Genomic DNA, 17,314 nt, shown 5'->3' with positions numbered 1-17,314 from the left:
TTACTATTGTTATTTTTGATCGAGATTGCCACATTATATTAAGCTGATCGTCAGAAATTTGCAATGCTTTGAGCCTTTCGACATTCAAATATTTCTAATAGCAGTAGTGTTTATGGAGATACGGTTACTCCGAGATCTCAAAATTCTTTGGTTTCTGTAAATAAGTCTTCTTCAAGGAAATAAACAACGCGGTCTCTGCTCCTGAATTCTTTCAATGTTAAGCTAGTCAGGTCCATTCTTTAAGCCATTCACTTGTTCCTGAAACTGTATCCCGTACCTGAGCTTTTGGTCAGTTTGTCTGACATTTTCTGTCTTGCGCATTTCCACCTTATCATGTGCAGAATGTGTAGGATTTTGCAAGGATTTTGCTTCATGCAAGGATTACAAATTTACAATCGGCGAGTCACATGTGCACACATGCGATTATTTCCATGAGAACTCACATTCCTATGGACTACTTGCTCCTGATAAGGACCTTCTTATGTAGCCAGCAGAAAACAAAGTCTAGATAGTTGCTCTGCCTGTTGATAATTTGCGACACAGGAACTGCTATGCATACTTAACTTTGGGTCCTGATCCTGACGACAGAGTGACAGATGATCATAGTACCCTAACCAGGGCAGCCCGGGTGTGAGCCAGAGCATGCAAGCATGTCAATGTTGATGATCACGCCAATCTAGTTACTTTTACATCGGCATGAACTGCCACTAATGCAGGCCTGGTAGTGTTTTTTCTTTATTTACAGCGAAACTACTGAAAGGCCTGTCGGTGTTAATCACCGCAATTTCAGAAATAGAGCAGCTTGAGCATCTGAGTGTACACCGTAGTAAACTTTGACCAATAAATAAAGATATTAAATAAAGTCAGTTTACAAAATTAATTTTACAACCCCTGCGCTACTTCACGAGACGAATTTAACGAGACATTTGGCCGCATGATTAGATGGTTACTGTAGCATTAATTATCGTCATTAAATTCGTCGCGAAAAGTTACACTCATCCGTGAATTTTTTTTGCAAATAAACATCGTTTAGTGCTCCATGCATTTAAGATTCCAACGTAGCGCAAGTTGCGCTACATGAAACCAAACAGGGCCCAGCACCACTGCGAAAGCTGAAATCGCAGTACCTCGAAACATCAGGCCTTCAGCTCGACGACTGAAGAAGACGCAGAACATCAACTTGAACATGGCGTCGTCTTGTTTCTTCAGGTCTGCACCGGTTGTGAGGTGAAGAGAAGAACACAAAGTGCAACTCCGCCACAGCACAAGAGCAGAGGCGCAGAGCAGGTGCAGGTAACTGTCAGCAATACACAGCAAGGAAGAAGCAGGACACGGGCAACTACAACCCATGGATTGGTACAGTAGCTTCTCTGCAAGGCCTCCAACTTATTCAATCAGGTTCCCGAGGGCCGATGTCGCTGTTAGAAATTAGCCCCGCTGCTAATTTGGCTGAAGAACTGCAGAGAACAGATTCAAAAGGAAGAGATGGATCGGCCAAAGTCCAAATCGGTCGATCAAACTGTCGATTAGGGTCATTAAAAAACAGAGAACAAAAAATAGTCTGACGGCTGATGACTTGTATGCATACCAAGCGGCAGATGAAGGGCATTCCATTCAAGATATTTGGAACATCTGCTATCGGCATATTGCAACATCCCAAATGCTGGTTCAGTAGCTTACACATAAAAGTAGGCAGCCATCAGCAGGCAAAGCTTTCAGAAGTTCCCACAGAATTTACTCATAGAAGTGGGCAGCCATCAGCAGGTAAAGCTTTCAGAAGTTCCCACAGAATTTCACAGACAAATTATTTGATCGGAAAATAACATCCGATCCATTCCATGTCTCACTGCTGCTAATTTGTCACCAACGCCTAACTCACCCACACTGCCTACTCTTTTTGTGAGCTGCCGTCAGATGATAGGATCTGCTTTGCATATTGGTGAACCTTTGATCCCGATCCTTGCTGATGATCATAGTACTCCACCAGTGCAGACCCAGCCAAGGCAGCCAGTGTCAGAGCCTGGGCATGCAACCTGCCCAAGTTAAAACATCCAAAGAATTAGGATTCAGCTTGTCTTGTCTACTAATATATTACACATAAATGTGCATAAAAGACGTTTCATTAGTGCATTAAAGACTTAAAGAGTGGAGATGTAAGGTAAATGTCATTAGCGCACATAATGAGTGGAGATGTCAACTTTGTTTAGATGATATGATACAGGCAGTAAACCATATAGAGACTACCACTGCCACCAGGGATATAAAATTAGACAATAGAACAAAACAAAACAAAACATATTGAATTATTGATGCACAGGACATGAGTTGACACTAAAATGCCAAGATGGTACGGATATAATACATCCAAAAGAATCTAAATTAGCATCCACTGCAGTTAATCTAAGTGAAGTTTTTTTAAACGAAACTGAATCTGCATATACATCATAAGAAAAGTAAAATAATAACCACCAGGACATGGTCGATGCAGCTAAGATGACAAGTTGGTATATTAATGCAGACAATGTAATAACAAATCCATATGCAAGAGGTAGTGAATGAAAAAATTATCCAAAAAGGATCACAATCAAGATTCACCATCGCAGAATCTCTTAAATAGTTAAGCAATTTGTTGTGTTGTGAATTTCCAATGATACATATCCATGGCATTATGCATAAAACTCCCCAAAAATAGACGATGGAAAAGGTTATCAGTCAATATGTGTACAAGAAGTCAAGAACCAACTAATCTTTACAGCAAGCCTTGTGTATCCCACAACAGTGTCCAATATCCACCACCAACAACAACAACATAGCCTTTTGTCCCAAGCGAGTTGGGATAGGCTAGAGATGAAACCCAAAAGACACAAAGGTCACGGTTCAGGCACGTTGATAGCTAGTCTCCAAGTGCTCCTATCCAAAACTACATCCTCAGAGATATCCCAATCTTTAAGATCTCTCTTAACCGACTCGTCCTAAGTCAGTTTAGGTCTACCTCTACCCCTCTTTACCTTATCGACACGCTTTAGCACCCCGCTACGCACCGGCTCCTCCGGAGGCCTCCGTTGGTCATGTCCAAACCATCTCAATCGATATTGGGTAAGTTTCTCCTAAATTGGTGTCACCCCTACCCTTTCCCGAATAACTTCGTTCCGGACTCTATCCCTCCTTGTATGCCCGCAAAACCACCGCAACATCCGCATCTCTGCTACACAGTTGCTGGACACGTCGCCTTTTTGCAGGGCAACATTCAGCACCGTATAACATCGCCGGGCGAATCGCTGTCCTATAGAACTTACCTTTTAGCTTTTGTGGCACCCTCCTGTCACAAAGGACCCCAGAAGCTTGACGCCATTTCAACCAGCCAGCTGAGATTCTATGTCTAACATTTTCATCAATGTCGCCATTCTTTTGTAGCATCAAACCTAAATACTGAAAAGTGTCCTTCTGGGCCACCACTTGCCCATCGAGACTAACGTCACCACCCTCATGCCTAGATGCGCTGAAATCGCACATCATGTACTCGGTCTTGGTCCTACTAAGTCTGAACCCTTTTGACTCTAACGTGCGTCTCCACAGCTCTAACTTCCTATTAACCCCTACTCTATTCTCGTCAACTAGCACCACATCATCAGCAAAGAACATACACCAAAGGATATGACCTTGTATGTCCCTTGTGACCTCATCCATCACCAAAGCAAATAAATAAGAGCTCAATGTCGACCCCTGATTTAGGCCTATGTTAATAGGAAAGTCAATGGTGTCGCCACCACATATCCGGATAAACGTCATCGCATTCTTGTACATATCCTTGATGAGGGTAATGTACTTAGTTGCAGTGTCCAATATCCATTGAATAAAAAATTTACAAACATGTGAATTTCTACGATGGAAAAGAGTAAGCTTACTGTACAACAGAATTTGCTACCCCTCGTTAGTTATAAATTTGCAGATGCACAGGTTGACTCGACTAAATTTATTTTAACACGTGTTCCACTGATCTACTCAAGACGTAGAAAGACTATCTATTATCTTATTATTTGGCCAACAAACGGAGCCTCCACGTTCGCTCTCAAGGCCTAAAAATTTCCACGCTAATAAAAAAAATAGAAAAATAAAAATTACCGGCCACTGCCATTATGATAAAAATTAGTCTAAAATACCTCTGTACCTAATTAAAAATCACTCACCAATGTCATTATGAAAAAATAAATATAAAATACCATTTAGCTATATATCAGTTACAAATATATACTATTAATAAAAACTAAAGCTAACAACAATCAATCAAAATAAAACGAAAATAAGAATAATTATATGCATAATATTATTAAAGCTCAACAAATCAAATTGTTATTATAGGTAGATCATATTTGAATTGTTTTAACCAACAATAAGACATAATTTACGATAATAAACAAGATGATGTATGGTAAAAAATAGTATAATCTTTAAGTAAGGATATAACGACATGCGATTTTTTGAACTTTCAATACTAGCTGCGCAAATGCGCGGGCTATACGCCTAGTTTGCTTCGAAAGATTCCGTTGACACGCTTTTAGCCTTCTGAACTAGCTCCTTTGCGTTATGCCCTCAAATGCATGCCATATAAACATAAGTTTGTTTCTCTCTCTCCCTTGAACTGAAGTCCAATCCCACACCATTATTTTGCAAGTAGAATTAAATTAAATGCTGCGCTACCAGCTTAATGGATATGCAGTTTTCTAAAAAAAAAACTTAAACGGATGTACTATGCTTGGTATGAAGGTTGCATCCGAACAGGCATCCGAAGCAACTTAAATGAGGCAAGATGCTTGGCCTAATGTGCCTTGAACACCCTACACACTTCATGGGATACTTTGTACGGGTATCAAGCGCAAATTCGAAGTGGTTAAAATATACCAAATCTGTAAAGGAAGCAGTAGCATCTGTTGTTGCACTTGCATTCAACCTAAAGAATAGTCGGTTTCAAGTTGAACAAACAAGAGCTACTAGGGCAAGGCAAATTGCATAGCCAGTGATTTTTCTCCTTTAGGATTTAGAAGATATCCCTCTTTTATTTTTCTTGAACACGCAGAAGATATGCTGTTCAACCAGCAATTTGAAACCAATCGATGTTTCTGCAGCTATATTTTAGCTGGCTACAACCTAGATAATAAGAAATGGGTCATGTACTAACACGTGAAAATGGTGAACCAATCAATGTTTTCCCCCTGAAGCTATCTCCATCTAGCTAGCACCTAAACAACAACCAGCCTTGTGATCCAGAAAGGCTCTAGCATATTCTGCGCTGCATGTAAAAAAAATGCAGCACGATACAGCTACCTCGACAAGCATTGCTCATACAACCTTTGCCAATTGCCCAATTCGTTTATTTTTTTTAGCAGACGAAGTGAAGGCAGCAAGCAGTGTAGGTCGTGAACGCAGCAGAGCAGACCTGGCATGGATGATCTTGACGCTGGTCTTCATGCCCGGCCTGGACCAGTTGTAGGCGATGGAGCCCACGATGCCGCTCAGCCACAGCGTCCCTTTGAAACACAAACAAGCCAAGCAATTAACAGAGCGATTCGACGCCCAGGACGGCGCGGCGCAGAAGAAAGAGAGGGAACGGGAACAGAGGCGAGCAAAATCCTGGTTTCAGACGAAGCGAGGGAGACGAAGGCAGCGCGGGGGGGGGGGGGGGGGGGGGGGGGAGGATTTTGGAGCGTACCGACGGCCCGGAGCTTGTGGTCGACGACCCACTCCCTCGCCGACTGCAGCGCGCTCTTCTCCTCCGCCATCTCGCCGGAAAGCTTCCTCACGGACCGAGCCGAGCCCCCGAATCCAGCTGCTTGCGCTTGCGTGTGCGATCCCTGCTAGACTGCGGGCTGCGGCGGTGGAAGAAGAGGGGAAGGGGGTTGGGATCTTAATAGTGAGCGCGGTGGCGCGGAGGGGAATGGAATCGGAAGAGTCGTACGAAGCTCACCCGAGGCTGCCGGGTGGGGTGCGGCCGGTGGGCCAGCCAGCCAAAGCCACAAGCCGTCGTCAAGCTCGAGCCCGCGGGCCAACAAAGGTGCGGCAGAAAATAGGGGGAGTGCGATCTGTGGGGGTGTGGTGTGTGGTGTAAATATACCCTACAGATAATTATATTTTTTTATATTCATGATTAATAAAGTGTACTTTGAATATTTATGGATGGCAATTTGTATTGATTAATGCTTATGTGAAATATTTGTGAAACTTTATACTTATATAAATATTCTAAAATATTCCTAGTCGGAGTTCATGTGAGGACACACATAAATATTAGACTAGCATATGTATTAGTTGATTGACTACATTTCACAAGTCATGGATATGGGGATGTCAAACTAATAATGTGGGCTCATGTGAGACATGAGACTGAACTGACCCAACACGAGATGATGACTTCTCATTACACAATATATACGTTATGTCCTAAGACCTGAGATCGTCGTATATACTCAAGATATGAACCGACTTACTTAGGAGCCATCAAATGCTGCACCGTAACAGAGTAGTCATAAAGGTGTTTTTCGGGTCTGTCAAGAAATATGCTGTGAGACATAGTCGGTTAAGATGTGATTTGCCCCTCTCTACAAGAGAGATATCTCTGGGCCCCTCGAGTGATTCGGATCAGGAGATACATGGCCATACTAGGGTTAAGAGTTAACTAAGTATTCCGAATCACAGGATCGAGAAAGAGTAGTCGGCTTTAAACTAGACCAAATATCGTGAGGCAAAGAGAACAATATGTATATGATATTGTGGCGGCTCGTCTGATATGATCTTTGTGTGCGTATAGTAGTTGATATGTCTTGCTAGAGACCACTGTCTACTATTTGGCCGAGTAAGAGTACTCGGGCTATGTCTATTCGCATGTGAATCCATAGGGTCACACACTTAAGGGAAAGAAGCCTGATAAGGATAAGATCCAAATTAAATTGACTTAGGTGCACTAATGAGTCATTTAGGCTCAAAAGAGGGCACCCAATGCGAGGACCAAGACAGTCGACCTAATGAGCTATATAAACAAAGGATGGGGCGTCTAAAAACCTTAACTCTAGCTACTATTCACGAGGATGACCAGTTACGGTGCGCTACAATAGCGCCCCTGCTGTTCCTCTTCCTCGCGGATCTAGCAATCCAGAGTGCGAAGCTTCTTCCGTACGTGTGGACTTCGTGGAGGTGCTGCGTTTGCTACACAACGACGAGCCGTTCGTGAGATGGTTTACGCAACTGCACTGCCGACTTCCATCTACACTACACCGACGCGCTACGGAAGTTCCGCAACCGCGCGTCTAGTGATAATCCTGTGATCTATAACTGCAGTAATCTTTATTTATGTGGTAGAAAATTTTTATTTTTAATACCCTATATTCCTACAGTGTGGGGCGCGGCGGAGACCGGCGGCGTCGGGCCCAGCCGTGTGGCGGAACTGCAGCGCTGCGCGTGGGTCGGAACGGTGGATGTCGGGCGGCTGGGATTAGACAATCGGAAAGGGCGAGTACGTTGCACGTGCGAAACCGTGGTCAAAATAAAAACTGCGGCGGCAAAGCAGGGAGAGGCCCGCTGGCGGTTTTGCGACTCGTGGCATGTCCGCGTGTCCTGGTAGAAAACGCAAGTCGGAGCTTTTACCTACGTCAACACAATATTTGCTCCCGGCCTAAATGCAACAAGAGGTGGCTAATTCGAGAGCCCAATCAAACCACTTCTTGACCAAATCTTCTGAACGGGCTCCCATATTCTCAAGAGGCCAGGCTCCCAGCCCATCAAAAAGCAAGCCCAGCCACAACTTCATCGTGTGTCGGGAATTGCAAGCAGGCCGCAGCCGGCACCAAGACGAACGTTGTCCATGGGCCGCGGCCACATTTTCTCGTCGCATCAAAACTCAAATACCACCACCTACCATCCTCCTCTCAAAAAAAAAAAAAAAACTCAAATCACGTGCTCCGGCGGCAAAGGCGATGGCCTGCGCTCTACATTTGCGCACGCCTCTGTCATAGCCAGAATTAGACCCCCGCTGCGTAATAATAAGCAGGCCCATCTGGATTCTGGAGGCAGCAGCAGCCTTCCGTGAATAACCAACGCAACCGCTCTTCTTCCCCCACTTTTATAAGCCATGGCTGCCCCCTGGGCGCTGGACATCTTCCGGCCGGCTTCCGGAAGCCGAGAAGAAGGGAGAGAAGCTCGCTCGACCAAAGGAAAAACATAGGGAATGGCGGCGGCGAGGCGCGTGGTCCTGGAGGTGCTCCGGTCGGCCTCCCGCGACGCCTTCCAGGTGGCCTTCTCCTTCGCGGCCAGGCCGCCCGTCTCCACCATGATCAAGCCGGCCATCACCAAGCCCCTAGTCCACGACAACAACTAGCATCTATCTGTTGGTCCTGGTTCGCACTGCGAAACGGAGGGCACGAATGCTGATGATGTAGGTTGCCGGTGAGGTTCCACACGTACATTTCGTCGTTAGTAAGCAAGCTGCCAAGCTCTCTGTGATGTAAGCTTGGCGATACGTCACTTATGTGGCTCTGTAAAACAAAAAAAATGTTTATACAATGTAATGGGCCATGCCTGCCTTGTCAGCAGAACGGAATTGTCTATGGCGACGGAGCTTTCAGCCTTGCAGGCCCCGCCCAAAAATTGACTCGCTTGCCTAGTCGCGTCTTGATACAATTGCAAGTTGAAGGTTGGGTGAGAAAACCTAGTCCCAGTGTCGATTTGACACTCCAGCTAACTTGTACACGTACAGCTAGCTCAAGGAAAAACTTGTGTGCCAATCCGGCCCTCGAGGCGGTTCGACGATCACATCGCATCGCACGGGTTTGAGCAGGCAGCAGGCGTTTGCTCACGAGACTCGCGCCCGCGGCAACCACCAAGCGCGTGCCATCGGTAGGGGTCGGCTCGGAAGTTAACAGCCACGCCGCGCGCGGTGACGGCAGCGAGCACGAGCCGTCCGCGACCCCCATCTGGTGAGCGTGAAGCAGGGAGGTGATGCACGCACGCACAGCTCATGGCCTGCGTCCCTGTCCACAGCACGCGGCCGCCGCAGTCATGCCGATGCCGACAAAGTCCAAGGTCGCCCGGCCCTCCCCCTCCCCTATGTCATGTGACATGTGAGTGACCGCGACCCACCCCCCACATGCCTTCTTCTCCTCCTCCGATCGAGTCCTAGCCTCCTCGACACACTCCTTCCAACTCCCACTCCCTCCACCACTCCCCCTCTCTTCTCATAGAGTGATAGAGAGGAGGATGATGAGGGGCGGCGGCGACGAGTACCAGCAGCAGCACTACTACGGGGCGGGGGCGCCGCACGGGCTGCTCATGGCCGTGGTGCTGGGCCTCGTGGTGGCCGGCCCGCTCTTCATGGGCGACGGCGGGGAGGCCATCACGGGCGCCGTCGCCGAGCTCCTCGGCCCCACGGGGCTCCTGCTGCTCCCCGTCAGCCTCATCCTCGTCATCCGCATCCTCTCCTCCAACCGCGGCGCCGCCGCGCTCGCCGATGTCTTCGCCCTTGGTGGCTCACCGGACTCCGTCCACCGCCTCGGTGGCTCGCCCGTCGGGGTCGCGCTCGCGCTCATGCTCATCGTCGTCCTGCTCTACTACAGGACGTCGCTCTTCGGCGGCGACGGTGGCGACGACGAGTAGCGGCGGTACCACCGATGCGATCGGTCCTTCGCCATGCCCCTCTTCCCTTGATCAAGGCCTGTCATCATGAGAGTCCTATATGTTAATTCTATAAAGTGCTGCTTCGTTGGGATCTGTAATGATCTGATTTGGAAACGCCAAGCTTCTGCTGTGCCAGTTGAGTAGTTGGCCGTGTTTTCTTCTCACAGTACTCGCTCCGTCCCATAATAAATATATTTCTTTGACTTCGAGACATTGTATTTGACCATTCGTCTTATTCAAAATTTTTAAATAAATATTATTTATTTTATTATGATTTATTATATCACTAAAGATATTTTAATAATAAATTATTCATTTTATAATTTACAAAAAAAATTGAATAAAACGAATGATCATGCATGGAAGTCAAAGAAATACACTTATTATTTTTTTAAAAAAACTGCTACCCTGAGCACAGCACAGCACATGTGCGCGAAGCTGCTGCTCTGTGCTTCGGGGGATCAGAGATCACAGCAGCAGGGGTTTAGTATTTAGCACTGGCGCCCCATGTGCAGAGAAGTGGCGAAGCATTTGTTCTGTGATCTTCAGCCAGTTTCTTCATCAATGGCCCGCCCAGGAGAAGTGGAGAACACAGTTTGCCTGCACAATGACAGTCCCAACAAAAGGGAGGAGAAACAGCCATGTGCCGCGGCCAACCAGTAACTCAGTGACTTTATACCAAACCTAGCCACTCTTTTTAAACCAAAATTCACGTCGTGGCAATATGCGCTTTACTTTGATTCATCTCAAGTTACAACGTTTTACTTAGTTTATAAGCATTGCGGGGGAAAAAATGAAGCAAAACAATGAACAATTGGAGGGCAATGTGCATTAGTCGCAGGCTCACAGTGCGTAATGGAAACAGAAGTGGCGAAGCATTTCTTCTGTGGTCTTCAACCAGTTTCTTCATCATCAACCTTCCGAGGACCTGTGGGCATCCACAGCGTAAGGGAGAGACGGAGACAGAGAGAGAAGACTCCCAGCGACCTCGATTGTATCGTGAACAGCGGCCACCTGGCATCATTCTACTCAGCACGGTTCAGGCGTTATTTACTCCCTGCAAGCGAAAAGTTTACATGTGCACAAAATTTATACAGGGATCACTTTTGAACTTGTTTAGTTCGCAAAAATTTTTCTACAATACCTATCACATCGAATCTTCGAACACATACATGGAGCATTAAATGCAGTTGAAAAAATAACTAATTACATAGTTTAACTGTAAATGACGAGACTAATCTTTTAAGCCTAGTTAGTCTATGATTGGACATTAATTGCCAAACAACAACGAAAGTGCTACAGTACTTGAATCCAAAAAATTTCACGAACTAAACGGGCTACATTTATAATCTACATCTGCGGAATGATCATTCAGGTCTCCAGGAGTACGTTTCTGTCATTTGTGTCATTTTCAAAATTCTGACATTTGCTGCGCAAGAATGAATCATGAGATGAGATTAATTTGTCATAGCTAGTACTGAAATTTGGGCACAAAATAGGCAGGCCTTGAGCACAATCTATCTGTGCTAATCAAGAGGCCTCATACACTACACTACTTTGTCAACAGCCACTAACAGGAAGTGTGGCCACTAAAATGGGTTTAACTGCAGACAAGATCCATATTAACAGTAACAAAGTCGATGCTATATAACTATTGAATCAGTCTCACAATCATGCTAGAATTTGACCTTCTACGTGGTGATATCGGTCAAATATAACCATGCACCACGAGTGTACCAGCATAATAAGCACCAACTGACTAACTGAAGATCTATCTAATCCGACTAATTGAAACCTTTACTATGTTGCAATGGTCCAATAATATAAACCCATTAGCATAAAACAGCTTAGATTCAAACACTGTAGGAGAATTGCAGTAAACCTGTTCAAATAAAACAATCACATATAATTATGTTCCTAGTGGAGAAGTAACTCTTGAAATAGTGCTACCCGGCAAGCCTGGAAAGCCAATAGAAGTATGGCCTGAACCACCTGAATCACGGGTGGAACTGATGCAGTAAACTGGATCAGGGCGCTACTTCCTGATCCTGGCAGCAGAGTCCTGGGGGTCAGTCAAGATACCAGTGGCTGAATGGGCTGGTTCAGAAATGCATTTAGGACATGCTAGTGGCCAAAGAACTAGCTAACTTCGAGCATGCAGGCTGCAGTGCAGCTGACTAAAGAAATTAGAACTTTAAAAGTACTGGTCTATGCGAAGTTTGTAGGAGGCACTGCAAATTTAGTGCAAGGGAAGATAAATAGGTTCATCTATAGCTCTGTGATCAAGTCATCCAAGAAATCAAACAGAAATTTAGTTTGTTTGTCTTTCTTGCTCAAGGATGCTGAATAAGTGATGACAGCATAGATGCAAACATAAACATCATATGTCCAGTATATAAGTCTAATACAACTTACCCCTTAGCAATCTAGTGAGCTCTAATCTAATCCTTGTAAAAAAAGGAACAATTCATATCATATCACACCTACTATGCCACGGAGTGCAAACTAGTGAAACATAACAATTGCCAGTTACACAATTCGTTGAACTATGCAAGCACAAAACTCATACAGAGGAGCTTACAACACGAAGAAAAACCATTGTTAAGACTTCTCAAAGTATGCATATTACCTGCTTTACACCTGCAGCTACTATATCACAACTCCAATGCAATACAATGCGTGATCGTTGACCCTCTAGGCACATCCGGGAATAGAACAGTGTCTCTAGAGACCACCTTTCCTCTTAGCCTTAGCTCCCCCTCTTCAGCCCTTGTAACCTCAATGCCGGCCCATTCAATCACGACCATGCTACTCACTTCCCCCTTATCTTTTCCTTTCCATTTCCCTTCCCAGACCAGGTATAGCAATCCTCCGACATTGGCAAGTGTGGCGCCGCACAAGAACCTCGGCAGCTCCTTCTCCAACCCCTCCACTGTGCTCCACGAATCAGTGTCCGGATCATAGCCCTTGACCTGCCCCAAGTAATCGTAAGAATACAGGATTTCACCAACCACGGCAGCACGGCCCTTCCACCCCATGTCAAGCACCGGCGAGACCGGCGCCCACGCCTCCGCAGGTGGCGAGGCCGGATCGTAGGCCAAGCCGCCGCGGTCCGCCACCGCAAGGACCTTCCCGGCGAGAGATGCGCAGCCGTGCATCCACTTCTCACGGAGGTGGACCGGGCTGGCGACAGTCTTCCACTTCGCGTTCGGGGCGGAGAGGTCGAGAGCCTCAGCCCAGAAGGGGGACGAGGGAACGCACCCGCCGGTGACGAACAGTACACCGGAGTGCGCGACGGCCGCGGCGAACTCCCGCGTAGAGGACAGACGCGGGCCGATGGACCAGGATCTGGCCCGGGGATCCAATATTTGCACAGACGAAGCGGGGACCCCGGCGACGGATCCGCCGACTAGGAAGAGCCGGCCACCGTCAGTGGCGACCGACGAGGAAGAGGAGACGGGGACGGGTGGGGAGGGAAGGGGAAGAGGGGGCCACCCGGGATGCGGGAGCAAGAGGAAGAAGAGGAGGGACGCGGAGGAGGGCGGCCGGAGGGAGAGGAGGATGTGGGAGTCGGAGAGACGGAGGGCGCGGCGGGCGGCGAGGAGGGGCTCCGGGTGGCGGCACAGGAGGGCGTGGAAAGCTCGGGAGACGAGGGCGAGGGATGGGTGCGCAGCGCGCGGCAGGAGCGCTATGCAGTGTACGGCCAAGTCGTCGGGGAGCGCAGGGATGAGGGTGCCGCGGATCAATTCCGGCGGTTGAGGTGGGGAGGTGGGTTCGGTGGACATGGTTCGCCGTCGGCGGTGGTGGAGGAGGAAGGCGTGCACGGTGGATGCGCGCGCCTGATTGCCGAGTGGGTTGGGAACGTCGTCGTCCCGTCGACGGAGCACTGACATGGGCTATTGTTTTTTGGCCCAGTGTGCGGGTGGGCCTGTAAGCCAATTTTGAGCCTTTTATCTTAAAAAAGGTCCCGCATTTTTTAAGCCAAGGGAAGTCAAGACTCGCATAAGAAAGAGCATTCCGTTAAGATATTTGGTTTCTACTCCATATCCGTATGAAAGAAACCATCAACAAAATGCATCATCTTCTCTAGGCCTTCGCTTCATATTTTTCACCAAAATTGCTACCTGATGTAAAGTAACTCAGGGACCTGAGGTGAGCTGAGACCTCAACCATGCATAAGAGCAATTCCAACAAATTGATTTTCCCATTTCCCCTTTCTCATTTTATAGAGGAATCTCCCATCACAATTTTAATTTATTAGAGAAATATGCTCCAGCAGATTGATTTTTCTTTTTTCCTTTTAATTCATGAGTGACCAGAATTTTCTCATGCATGTGGATCTTGTGGATAAGAAAGAATGGATAGAAAGGGGGAATGAAAAGGAAAAGGTGGAATTCCCCTTTAAAAAGGAGAGAGGGGGAAATAAAGTAGAAAAAAATCAATCTGTTGGGACTAAATTTTCCCTCCTAAATCTCTTTTATGGCTAAAAAGTGGAAAAAAGGAAATAAAAAAAATCAATCGGTTAGAGTTGCTCTGATCAAAATCTAAACCTCATACCCCAGCACACCACAACCACGAGCCTCCTCTGGAGATAAGCCTTATCCTGCAATGGCGCGACCACAGCATCCCACGTCGGACTCCAGCGCTGACCTGGCACGCCGCACGGGTTCCTCCCTGTCCTCCCAAGCTACTTTAACCTTCTCCGGGCCAGCCATGCCCATCCTCACACCACGCCGTGCCACGAATCGCGTCGATCCTCCTGCGCGCCATGGCCACCGCGTCTCTGTCCGCCGTCGCGTCGCCGCTGTCCGTCGCCGGGCTCAGGAAGCCGCTCGGCGCCGCGGCGTCGTCGTTCCAGCCCCTGCAGCCGAGGGCGAGGCCGGCCGCCAGGATGGCCGTGCGGGCGTCGGCGGCGTCCATGAAGGAGAAGGCGGCGGCCGGGCTGACCGCGGCGGCCGTGGCGGCGGCTCTCGTGCTGCCTGACGTCGCTGAGGCCGCGCAGTCCGGGCTGACACCGTCGCTCAAGAACTTCCTGCTCAGCATCGTGTCCGGCGGGGTCGTCCTCGTGGCCATCGTCGGCGCCGTCGTCGCCGTCTCCAACTTTGACCCGGTCAAGCGGGCCTGAGGGATCATTCGTTCGTTAGGAGGCACGTCTCCCCCTGTATCATGTATCCAGCGGTAAACCATTCTGTGTTATTTTGGAGGCTGTTCGAACTTATTTATGATACGGAGTTCGAGTTAAACCATCGTTGCTTTTTGTTCAATTTATGCGATTTTGATGCTTCGATGCGTGCATGCTGTATAAAGTTTAAAAGGTGTTTGTACTGATGTTTTACTTTGGAAGTTCTTATTATTATATTGGAAGATTATTAGGAACATGCAGTACATGATAAAGTAGTATCTCCTTCCTATAGGAATCATTCTCTGTTCTAATTAATATATACACATGCTTGTTTTTAGGGGTAATCTCTGCACATAGATTGAGTAACCGGATCGGGTGATCAGCTTAGTGGATCAGCATAGAACACGACATATGGTATGATGATGCACGAACACCACAAAAAACGCAAGACATTGTTTCACTTGCATCCACTTAGATAAACCTTTGTTGGCAGAAGCACAGCTGAGGCGGCTGTTGCAGGTACATACATGCCCAGCATTTGGACCTATAGGTCGCTTCACTACTAGTCCACCACCGTCATCACCGGAGCAGAGCAGTATGGACCTGATGAGCTAGCAGAGCACCGGAGCTCTGCTCAGCACTTGGGCTTGGGGTGCTTCATTATCATGACGGAGCAGTGCGTGTGGTGCGCGCAGTAGTCGCTCACGCTCCCCAGAAAGGCCCTGCGACGCACACGAATGTTCAGAACAGCAGGAATGCAGATGAAACACCGTATAGCCATGCCAAGAACGGAACTGACCTCTTGATGGCGCCATAGCCATGGCTGCCGACGACGAGCAGGTCGGCGTGGTGCTTCTCGGCCGCGTTGCAGAGCACGTACCTGGGCTCCCCTTCGACCACCTCGATCAGAGCGTGCACCTGCATCGCATGCAATTTGGGCAAGAAAGAAATTAAACCTCTGTTCATCATCAATCGACGCGATGCAATCCGTGGTCGTCCGTTGCTGCAATCTGAATAGAATCTTACCGAGTTTGCGATGCAGACGCGGCGCGCCCTGTCGACGACGGCCTCGGCCATCTTGCGCAGGTCGGCCTCCACGTACCTCATGGCCTCGCCGGCTCCTGAACACGGCAACGGCAACGGGGCCACTAGTCAGACTAGCAGGTAGCCATGGCACGCAATTCAGAAGGCGGAAACAAACAAGAAGAGGGGGCGCTGCATACAATACATACCGGGCCCGCCGAAGCTGACGACGGAGGACGGCGAGGGCTTGGCGTGGACGATGACGAGGTCGGCGGCGCCCGCCATGCCGGCCGCCACGTGGCGCACCGTCCACTCGAGCGCGTGGTAGCTGTGGTCGCTGTCGTCCACCCCGACCACCACCACCGTCTTGTGCTGCTGCTCCCCCGAACCCCCCTCCGCCGCCGCCGGAGCAGGCTCAGTCGTCTTGGCCTCCGCCATGTTGCGAAACGAGATGGGTTGCACTGGACACTTGTGAGGAGCTAGCTATGGTCGGTCTACGTCTACGATGAGCTGCGCCAGGTGAAGAGAAGAGAGCAGAGCAGGCTACTTAAGGAGAGGATGGTGAGGGCGTGAGGAGAGCAGGTTGTGCCGCCGCCTGGTTTTGCCGGTGGTTTTTCCGGGCTCGCCTCGCCTCGCCTGTGGTTTCGGGGTCTGCGTGGCAGCTGGTCCGCCGGATAAGAACAGGACGATGACTCGATGAGGCCACTGCCCACTGGAATACTGGATCACTGTGCTGATGTTGCAGGCCAAAAGATCCTTTTGCGTGACCGTTTCCTGAATCCTCCTGTAAAACCGCGCAGTTTTTTGGGCGAGTTTTGGCATGGACTAGGGGTGGGCATTCGGTTCTCGGTTGGTTTCGGTTCGGTTTTTTGGTTTTTGAAAGAAATTCGGTTCTTAGGAAATGGAAACCGATCGGTTCCCAAAAATTCTTGGAACCGAACATTTCGGTTTTCGGTTATTTCGGTTCTAACCGAACTTTTTCGAGATAGATTAAGATGGCAATAAATATTTGTGTTATAAAGAAAATTTATGCAATAATATATTCATTTTAGACTATGTTAATCTATTAGAGAACAATAGCAAGGTAGGAACACAAATATATAACAAGTCAGATGCAAAATATCACACATAAACCAAATATAATCTTATAAAATGCAAGAAGTAAAGTATCATTTATATAATTCGGTTCTTTCGGTTAATTCGGTTAACCGAGAGTAGGAACCATTTTTTTTCGATTATTTCAGTTCTTCAATATCTGGAACCGAACAAAGAACCGAATTTTTCGGTTCCGGTTATTTCGGTTCGGTTTTTCGGTTTCGGTTAAATTTGCCCACCCCTAAACGGCCGAAGGCGCTTTTTTCATTTTTATATTTAAAAAAACAAAATTTCAAAAATATATGCCGAATAGAGAAATTTTCAAAAATGGGTGCCTGTCGCCCCCCTAATGGGTGCCTGTCGCCCATCCAGTTGGCGACAGGACCTAAATGTAAAAAAAATTACATTTAGGTC

General features: G+C 47.7%; 5 protein-coding genes across 7 annotated transcripts; 2 read left to right on the top strand and 3 right to left on the bottom strand.

The window, feature by feature from the left end:
* Positions 1 to 1,576: 1,576 nt before the first annotated feature.
* LOC120662156 lies at positions 1,577 to 6,088 on the bottom strand. Of its 3 annotated transcripts, none has more exons than XM_039941278.1 (4): positions 5,963 to 6,088; positions 5,708 to 5,864; positions 5,435 to 5,525; positions 1,600 to 2,033 (listed from the first exon to the last, which is right to left on the bottom strand). In XM_039941278.1, exons 2-4 carry the CDS (start codon positions 5,775 to 5,777, stop codon positions 1,889 to 1,891), a joined length of 306 nt encoding a protein of 101 aa, XP_039797212.1. In that variant the 5' UTR covers positions 5,778 to 5,864; positions 5,963 to 6,088; the 3' UTR covers positions 1,600 to 1,888. The 3 variants fall into 3 exon arrangements, with proteins under 3 accessions (XP_039797210.1, XP_039797212.1, XP_039797211.1); XM_039941277.1 differs by lacking the exon at positions 5,963 to 6,088 and adding an exon at positions 5,922 to 5,936 and having other exon boundaries at positions 5,708 to 5,876; XM_039941276.1 differs by lacking the exon at positions 5,963 to 6,088 and having other exon boundaries at positions 1,577 to 2,033; positions 5,708 to 5,944.
* A 2,988-nt stretch (positions 6,089 to 9,076) lies between these two features.
* LOC120662155 lies at positions 9,077 to 9,873 on the top strand. Its single transcript, XM_039941275.1, has one exon. The coding sequence runs from the start codon at positions 9,244 to 9,246 to the stop codon at positions 9,637 to 9,639; it is 396 nt and encodes a 131-aa protein (XP_039797209.1). The 5' UTR covers positions 9,077 to 9,243; the 3' UTR covers positions 9,640 to 9,873.
* A 481-nt stretch (positions 9,874 to 10,354) lies between these two features.
* On the bottom strand, positions 10,355 to 13,542 carry LOC120662154 (F-box/kelch-repeat protein SKIP6-like). Its single transcript, XM_039941274.1, has 2 exons — positions 12,290 to 13,542; positions 10,355 to 10,717 (listed from the first exon to the last, which is right to left on the bottom strand). The coding sequence occupies exon 1, from the start codon at positions 13,443 to 13,445 to the stop codon at positions 12,315 to 12,317; it is 1,131 nt and encodes a 376-aa protein (XP_039797208.1). The 5' UTR covers positions 13,446 to 13,542; the 3' UTR covers positions 10,355 to 10,717; positions 12,290 to 12,314.
* Positions 13,543 to 14,233: 691 nt separating this feature from the next.
* LOC120662153 lies at positions 14,234 to 15,038 on the top strand. The gene has a single exon (XM_039941273.1). It carries the CDS (start codon positions 14,429 to 14,431, stop codon positions 14,783 to 14,785), a length of 357 nt encoding a protein of 118 aa, XP_039797207.1. The 5' UTR covers positions 14,234 to 14,428; the 3' UTR covers positions 14,786 to 15,038.
* A 173-nt stretch (positions 15,039 to 15,211) lies between these two features.
* LOC120662152 (universal stress protein Sll1388-like) lies at positions 15,212 to 16,370 on the bottom strand. Its single transcript, XM_039941271.1, has 4 exons — positions 16,015 to 16,370; positions 15,809 to 15,903; positions 15,582 to 15,700; positions 15,212 to 15,504 (listed from the first exon to the last, which is right to left on the bottom strand). The coding sequence occupies exons 1-4, from the start codon at positions 16,241 to 16,243 to the stop codon at positions 15,417 to 15,419; spliced, it is 531 nt and encodes a 176-aa protein (XP_039797205.1). The 5' UTR covers positions 16,244 to 16,370; the 3' UTR covers positions 15,212 to 15,416.
* Positions 16,371 to 17,314: the final 944 nt, after the last annotated feature.

The sequence above is a fragment of the Panicum virgatum genome, chromosome 2N (assembly GCF_016808335.1).
Source record: "Panicum virgatum strain AP13 chromosome 2N, P.virgatum_v5, whole genome shotgun sequence".
Classification (NCBI taxonomy): domain Eukaryota; kingdom Viridiplantae; phylum Streptophyta; class Magnoliopsida; order Poales; family Poaceae; genus Panicum; species Panicum virgatum.
Note: the sequence above shows the minus strand (reverse complement) of the source record. Positions and strands in the feature narration are given on the sequence as shown.

Excerpts from the sequence above, each read along its gene's own strand:
- LOC120662156 (XM_039941278.1), bottom strand. The coding sequence starts at position 5,777 with ATGGCGGAGGAGAAGAGCGCGCTGCAGTCGGCGAGGGAGTGGGTCGTC. Across the intron at positions 5,526-5,707 it reads CCACAAGCTCCGGGCCGTCG|GGACGCTGTGGCTGAGCGGC; the intron begins GTACGCTCCAAA and ends TGTGTTTCAAAG. Across the intron at positions 2,034-5,434 it reads GTCAAGATCATCCATGCCAG|GTTGCATGCCCAGGCTCTGA; the intron begins GTCTGCTCTGCT and ends TAACTTGGGCAG.
- LOC120662155 (XM_039941275.1), top strand. The coding sequence starts at position 9,244 with ATGATGAGGGGCGGCGGCGACGAGTACCAGCAGCAGCACTACTACGGG.
- LOC120662153 (XM_039941273.1), top strand. The coding sequence starts at position 14,429 with ATGGCCACCGCGTCTCTGTCCGCCGTCGCGTCGCCGCTGTCCGTCGCC.
- LOC120662152 (XM_039941271.1), bottom strand. The coding sequence starts at position 16,243 with ATGGCGGAGGCCAAGACGACTGAGCCTGCTCCGGCGGCGGCGGAGGGG. Across the intron at positions 15,701-15,808 it reads GCGTCTGCATCGCAAACTCG|GTGCACGCTCTGATCGAGGT; the intron begins GTAAGATTCTAT and ends CATGCGATGCAG. Across the intron at positions 15,505-15,581 it reads GGCTATGGCGCCATCAAGAG|GGCCTTTCTGGGGAGCGTGA; the intron begins GTCAGTTCCGTT and ends TGTGCGTCGCAG.
- LOC120662154 (XM_039941274.1), bottom strand. The coding sequence starts at position 13,445 with ATGTCCACCGAACCCACCTCCCCACCTCAACCGCCGGAATTGATCCGC.